This window comes from Hordeum vulgare, chromosome 4H, assembly GCF_904849725.1.
Source record: "Hordeum vulgare subsp. vulgare chromosome 4H, MorexV3_pseudomolecules_assembly, whole genome shotgun sequence".
In the NCBI taxonomy this organism is placed as follows: domain Eukaryota; kingdom Viridiplantae; phylum Streptophyta; class Magnoliopsida; order Poales; family Poaceae; genus Hordeum; species Hordeum vulgare.
Window position 1 is genome coordinate 606,840,246 of NC_058521.1, and position 7,979 is coordinate 606,848,224.

General features: G+C 44.1%; 1 protein-coding gene across 1 annotated transcript; it reads left to right on the plus strand.

The window, feature by feature from the left end:
- Positions 1-273: 273 nt before the first annotated feature.
- Positions 274-1,317, plus strand: LOC123450041. Its single transcript, XM_045127438.1, has one exon. The coding sequence runs from the start codon at positions 457-459 to the stop codon at positions 1,039-1,041; it is 585 nt and encodes a 194-aa protein (XP_044983373.1). The 5' UTR covers positions 274-456; the 3' UTR covers positions 1,042-1,317.
- The last annotated feature ends 6,662 nt before the right edge of the window (positions 1,318-7,979 follow it).

Consider the following 7,979-nt stretch of genomic DNA (forward strand, 5'->3'; position numbering starts at 1 on the left):
TGGACCACCTCTACGCTGTCGGAGCTGTTCTCAAACTTAATACGATTTCCATTTTACTCGCTGGATGCGGAAGCGTCAACACTTAGAAGTGTCACATAGGATTTGCGGGAGACAAGTCGGACTCATCCCGGCCCTCTTCGGGCCGGACTGCCCATGCCCAGATTAGATCCGGACAGAATAACGAAGCGATCCAAGGATGAAAACGCAAAATTCCCCTCCCCTCCCCTCCCCTGCCGGCGTCCGCCAAGGAAAGGAAAGGAAAGGAAATGAAAGGAAAGGAAGAGTGTTCCGTTCCGTTCCGTCCGATAAAGCATCCATCCAAGGAAAGGAAAGGAAAGGAAGTCTCTCCCACGGCGCCGAGTCAAACCTCCCCAATTCCCATTCCATTCCCCCAAATTTTTCCCCACCGGCGACGCCCTCCCCGAATCCGATCCGCCGTTGACGTTGACGCCAGCCATGGCCGCCCGCCGCGTGCTGCTCCTCCTCGCCGCCGCCGCGGTGGCCCTCCTCGCGGCGCCCCAGGCGGCGACCGCCCGCCCCTGCGGCCGCGCGCAGACGCTGCTCATCTCCTTCTCCTCCTTCTCCCGCCCCAACCCGGACCCGGCCGACCCGTCGCCCCTCACCACCACCGTCGTCACCGTCCTCCGCGTCCGCCGCCTCGGCCCGCACCGCTTCCACCCCCACCACGACCACCTCCAGATCCGCCGCCCCGCCGAGCCCCTCCACGCCGCCGTGGCCGTCGGCACCCCAGAGACCGACGCCGAAGCCGCCTCCTCCTCCTTCCAGGAGCGCGCCAAGGACATCCTCGTCGTCGTCTCGGGCCTGCTCTTCGGGTTCGGCTGCGGCGCCCTCACCGCCGCATCCATGTACCTCGTCTGGTCCCTCGTCGCCTCCACCGGCGCCGCCGGCCCCTACGAGGAGCTCTACAGCGACGACGAGGACGAGGACGACGTCTCCGACGACGGCGCCGAGAGCCCCAAGAAGGCCGGCTACGTCATCATCCACGGAGCCGAGGACGTCGTCGCCGCCGGTAAGAACTAGGATCGGGCCTTGCCGCCATGGCCGGCAAGCCGAGGATTCGGGTTGCATAACTACATGGAATTGTCGGGGTACTGCTATTACTATTTTCGCACCTATGATACGCGTCGCGCCTGTCTACCGTTCTCTATGTGTATGGTTGGGGAGAAGAAATCGTGAATGTGCTTTACCCTATCTGTTCTTACATATGGTCAATTTCATGCCCAAACATGATTATGTATCCATCCTTAAGCATGGTACCTGTTGGTTTATGCTGCTTAGTAAAATTGCGACATGTAAGCAACCTGTGGTGAATTGTGGTAAGACGTTTGTGCAGTTATCGTCGCCCTATGTGCAGAATTTTCACCCCTCACAGGGGTATTAGTTGAGCGATGTGTCTATTTCGGCGGGATCGGGGCCCGGTGTTGATCATCCTGGAGTGATCAGTCATTTGTCTGCATAGTGACACCTCATATAGTCATCTTTTATCATTTCTTACTAAAACCTGACCCCTGAGTGTGACTCTGGAACCTCCTTGGATGTATGCATGACCTCCAATTAGGCAAAGTTAGGTGCAGTGCACCGACTACTCTAACGCTATGGTTTCTAGTTATAGACTGATTTCTGACCCCCCTTGGATTTCTCCACATCCACTACTTAATCACGGAACCTACTCTTGAAATGAAAGTTTATGAAATGTGAACTCTTGGAAGGCTCCATTTCTTCTCTTTACCCCTGATCCACATTAATAACGTTATGGCACCGTCAATCTAGCACATTGGCTTCTAGTAATAGACTGATTTCTGATCCCCTTGATTTTACCCCTGACCCATACTAATATACCGTCCACGCCTATATAATATGTATTGCACCTGCCTAATGTTCTCTATGTGTATGGTTGCCTGGTTGGGGACAAGAAATTGTATATGTGCTTTCTATCTGTTCTTACATATGGTCATTTTCAAACTGAAACATGCTTAGTATCCATCCTGAAGCATGGAACCTGTTGGATTCTGTCTGCTGGTTCGTACCTATGGTAAATCATACTCCCTCCGTTCTTAAATATAAGTCTTTTAAGAGATTTCACTAAGGGACTACATACGGAGCAAAATGAATGAATCTACATTCTATAGTATGTCTATATACATCCGTATGTAATCCCCTAGTGAAAACCTCTAAGAAGACTTATATTTAGGAACGGAGGGAGTAGTAAGCTGTTTGTGAAGTTGTGCATAAATTTAGGCGTGATGTAGATCATACTGGAGTGATCAGTCATTTGTCTGCATAGTGACACCTCATGCAGTTATGTTTGTATAATTTCTCACTAAAACCTGACCTCTGAGTGTGACTCTGGAACCTCCTTGGCAGTATGCATGACTCTCAATTTGGCAAAGTTAGGTGCAGTGCAGCAACAATCAAACGCAATGGTTCCCAGTAATAAACCGATATCTGATCCCCTTGAATTTACCACTGACCCATAGTAATATACCGTTGACACCTATATACGTGTTGCGTGTGCCTGTCAAGAGTTCTGGTTGGGGAGAAGAAATTGTGAATGTGCTTTTTTTTTAATCTGTTTTTGCATATGGTCAATTTCAAACTGGAACATGCTTATGTATCCAGCCTAAAACATGGAACCTGTTAGGTTCTTTCTGCTGTTTAGCAGAATCGCCACATGTTTACAACCTGTGGTGAATTGTAGTTAGCTGTTTGTGCAGAAATTGGAGCCTGATGTAGATCACCATTGACTGATTAGTCATTTATCTGCATAGTGACACTCGTGTGGTCGTGTTTTTATCATTTTTCACTAAAACTTGTCCTGTGAGGGTGACTCTGGACCTCCTTGGCAGCTGCATGGCTTTGAATTAGGTAATGTTAGGTGCAGTGCATGTGAGGCCGATAACCTAACGCTAAGATTCATTATGTTGCCCCCCTTGAATTTTTGTGAAAGTGAAGTCTCCATATTGCTTTATGGAAACTATCATATCAATTTGCTTTATGGAAGCTATCTGCCTTTACCTTACTGCATTCACCAACAAGCCTTCATTAAATTGGGTAGCTGATTGGATTTGGTATACTAGTACCCTGCCTTACTGATATAAATGTTGCTTTACTGAAAGCATCTCTTCAGCTTACTGATTTGGTATATTGCCCTGCCTCAGCGATCCAATTTATTGCTTTCTATATTTCTGCTAGTAATTAAGAACTTGAGCAACTGCAGTTTGTCCTTATGAATTAAAGGAGCTTGAACAAACCCTAGCTTGCCTTTTCCTGAACATTAGGTGTAGCGTTTCTTTTGTAGTACATACACACGTTTTTGTTCAATTGTCATATGTTACTGATGATCAAGATCGAAATCCTTTTGACCATATATATATTCTCTCTTATTAAGCTGCACTTTTAGTCTTATCTATATGAACTGGGATTCATTTTGCCGAGGGCAAGCAACTGATTTGGTACCACTGTAGTTTTGCCCTTTCTAAGCAGTAGGTGAAGCGTTTCTTTCGTAGTACATGCATTTTGTTCCACTGTCATACGTTCCTGATGATCAAGCTTGAAATCCTTTTATTCTCTCTTAAGCCGCACATTTAGTAGCTCCCTGCCTCGTCCTACTGGGATTCATTTTGCCGAGGGCAAGCAATTGATTTGGGATGCATGATTGCATATAATCGTGCAGTGTATGCCGTTCATACCCACATATGTGTTTTGCTTGGGCAGTTGGGGATGTTTTATATTTGTTCTTACATTGTCAAAATTGAACAAAAACAATGCCTCGATCGGATTGGTTTATGGTACTTAGCAAAACTGTAGTAACATGTTACGACGTCTGGTAATTAATTTGTAGCGTAGCAGTTTGTTTGTGTGTAGTTGTGATGAATTAATGTGCAGAATTTTCTCCCCTGTTGGGGCAGTTTAGTCCATTTGGTGGGATGTGTGACGATCGTTGCTGGAATTTGAAATTTTCCATGAATATGTTTTGACCTCTCTTGCAGCGTAGACTATTTTGAATTTACTTATTAGACAAGTTGTGATTGCATTGGGAGTCAACATATATGTGTACAATTCAGCAAACAACCAGTAACATTTTCACAAATAGCTGTATATAATTGGTACTACTACGTTAGTATGTTTTATGTCAAGGCACAGTGCCATAATTTCGCACGTGGGCAATATTCAGTTTGTAGTTCCTGATCCACTGAGGGCTGAAGGGGTTAGCCTGATGTTGGGAGAATTCCCTCAAGTTTTCTCACACCCCGTTTGGATGTAGAAGGTTTAGCCGTGCCACCACCCTCATACTCGCACGCCTTGAGCCCTCGTTTGCCAAGCGCGTCGACTAACTGATGCATGTTTATATGTGTGTGTGTTAGCGTGAGGGCGTGGTCCATATAGGCCGTTTTCATTTCGTAATTTGATAAGAACTGAACTGTCGGACTTTAAGCATGGCAACCCGAACGTTTTTCATGTTAACTTTTTTTTTATGCCGACTTTAGTTGACAAGATAATGGCTAGTTAGGAGCAAGTACGGTAATTTTTTGTTAAAAAATAAACTGAAACATGAAACTTGTTATGCTTGACAACTGAAGTTGTCATCCTACTATCAGAAAGTACACTTTTCCCGTGGCCAAAAACCCACAGGAAAAGTCATATTACCGTCAGGAAAATATTACCCCTCGGCCGACCGACAGACCAAATCCGTCAGGAATACAATGATAGGTAAATGTGTAAATGCCTGATGCTGCACCGACAGGAAATAGTTTCCTAAAGGTTTTTCTAGATGGCCACTCCTAGGAAAATGTTGCTCCGTCAGGTTTAGACATCAACTTAATGTGACAGAACCGTCAGGATCAGGGAAAAACGGTTACAGAAATTATATTTTGTGTGAGTACCCACCAGGAAAATGACATTGCATCACATATATGGACGGCCGCCAGGAAAACATCATTGTCCACATGAAATTGAGCTTAAGGTGACTAACCATGCATTCAATCAAGCAAATTCATAATAAGGAAAAGTGTCCACATGATATGTCAATGTCAGCCAAGCATCCAAGGACAATATGTACACGTCACATAAAAGTTCCATATATACATTGAAGCAAGAGTAATATACAATTATGTTAGAGCATCTCCAGCCGCGCCCCCAGGATGACCTCCCAAGCGTCTTTTTAATCGCCGGGGTTAAAAAAATTTGCCTGGTCACGTCCCAGGACGTCGTTTTACGTTGGATTTGACCAAAACTAGCCCCGGCGACCTCAGGTCAAACCCAACCCCTCGGGGGGAGGGGGGGGGGCTTGGGGGTGTCTGGCGCAATTTTTGTATGCACAAACCCCATAGGCCAGCCTCTCTCCTTCCTTTTTCTGCTAAGCCCGTCATGTGCATACAAAAAAGAATATTTCCTCTCTCTCTATCTCTCTCCTCATGTGGCCGGCTGGGGTGGGGGTTGAGTGGAAAAGTATGTCCCCCCGGCCAAAAAATTCGTTGACAGCCCCCCAAGCGGCGAAAAAATGCCTCCTGAAGGGGCCAAACGGCTGGAGATGCTCTTACACACCAGAAGCCACCAACACACTACATATCGCTAATTATCAAAGACACTGATAGCAAAATACATGGATAGTAGTTTGGCCAGTAGCACTATGTTTTTGGATGCCACCATGTTGCATCATATTTGGATGCCACCATGTTGCATCATATTGCACAAAGCAACACACTGATAGTAAAATACATGGATTCAAAATATTCTAGGTTCACGATCAGAGACATCACTTACATACATATCACATCACACAAGTGAATGCAACAAAAGGTAAGCAACTAAGTTTTGCCAGCAACATATGGTACTAGAAAGACCACTAGTTGACATGCAAGTAGACTAGTGAGATCCTTCTCCAGATGCACCATCAAGATTGAAGCCACAATTGTTATCGTCACCACCAACGTTCCCACCATCATTGTCGCCTTCAATGTTGCCATGCACGACGTCATTGTCCATAGGGCCATCTTCTAAACTAAATGAGATGAATTGGTGTTTCACTATGAAGTCATACACAACTTAATGATAAAAGGCACATACGAACACATGATTTGAAGATATTTCAGTGATCTCCAACCATTTTATAACAGGCAGGCCTTGCTTTCAAAGTAACAATATTTACGATATTACGATTAATTTCAATAGAAGCAAGCTACACTTCGTTCTGTTTACATCTATGCCTTCGGTTGTGCTTCACGTTTCTTAAATCTTTTATCTAAAATCCATAAGATCTCATAATCACATACACCAACAAACATAGTAAAATATACTCCCTCTGTCCAGTAAAAAGTGTACATTTGGCTTTAAAAGCCCAAAAAGAGTGTATTTCTATTCCAGTGCACTTTAATATTAAGAAAAATGCTTCTCTCTTATCACACGACAATCAAGACCAGTAACATTCTACACATATTCTTCTTGCACTTAGCTTATTGGGGGCTTGGGTAATTAAAGAGGGGAGAGACGATACCTTACAAGTTACACCTTTCAAAATGCATTTTTAATTGCATTCCATAGATTGTCCCAAAAATTCTATATGTATAATTTTCACCGGACAGAGGGAGTAGAAGGTTTACCACCACCAGAAAAGAACATGGCTAAGAATGCTGCATAACCACTTAATTAAACAGATAACTTATAGCTAAAGAATTACATCCTAACCATGATATGAAAAGGAAAACCCGATCTACAACTTACCACGTTGCTACACAGTCATACAAAAGAAACATCTAGAAATAATCCTAGCTTGAACCAACAAGACAAGCTCGAGCTAATCAGAACTTAAAAAAAGATGCTATAAATGACAGCTAACTTACTCTAGCTAACCACCAAAGAAATCAACAAACGGTTGCTGTAGAAGATTGTGTGAATCGATGCAAGGTTCCAATTTTATAGGCAATCAACAAGCAAGATGTTTTACTAGCAATAAATGATAGGTTCCATTCGCAGTAGGCAATCAACAAGTAGTAAGTTTAACTACCAAACATAGGTCAACAAGCAATAGGATGTACTGACCTGTGTATGAGCATTAGATCGACCCGAAGGAACCACCCGGGTAGCTCTCCTCCCATCTTCACAAAAAGCACTAGCGAAGAATAAGGTAAAACATATTTATTCAAACTTACACAAGGATTCTAGTAAAGGATATTTACATTACCATGAACATTTGGTCGTGCATTTTCCTTTTCCTTTTTAGACTCTCATTTGCATGACGTAATTATTCATTCTCTTGGATAGCATTCCGGTAAGCAATGGAAATGGATGGCTTTAGATTGAGTATATAGCAAAAAACTATCACATTACGGGCGTTGATCACAAGAAACTACCACTTCTTTAATTTTCAAAAAAAACTATCACAAAATTGGTGGGCTGTTTAAAAAAAACCAAGTGATCGAACAATTATGTTCTTGATCCGGATTATGACATGGAGGGCCCGCTCGTCAGGTCAACGTGGAAAAAAGTCAACACCATTAAGTAAACAGTTAGTTGACCGTTATGAGCGGGTGTCGGATCGATAGAAGAGGTGTCTAGGGGGGAGGGGGGGGTGAATAGACTACTTGCATAAATTAAAATCCTAGCCTTTTTCCAATTTCAGTGGTTGGTAGATTTTAGCGATTCTAACAAGCCTAGTGCACCCTACACATGCTAGTCAACAAAAATGGTAGCGGAAAGTAAAGACATTGCACATGTAGTAAGGAGTAGAGTTTAGGAAGATCAAACGCAAAGAAGTTGACACGACAATTTTTTGGCATGGTTCCGATAGGTGGTGCTATCATACGTCCATGTTAGTGGAGGCTTCAACCCACGTAGGGTAACGACTGCGAGAGTCCATGGAGGGCTCCACCCACAAGGGGTCCACGAAGAAGCGGCCTTGTCTATTCCACCACGGCTTCCGTCCAAACAGGACTAGGCTCACTCACGGTAGATCTTCACGA

What these genes read in the sequence shown, in the direction of transcription:
- LOC123450041 (XM_045127438.1), top strand. Translation starts at nt 457, where the DNA reads ATGGCCGCCCGCCGCGTGCTGCTCCTCCTCGCCGCCGCCGCGGTGGCC.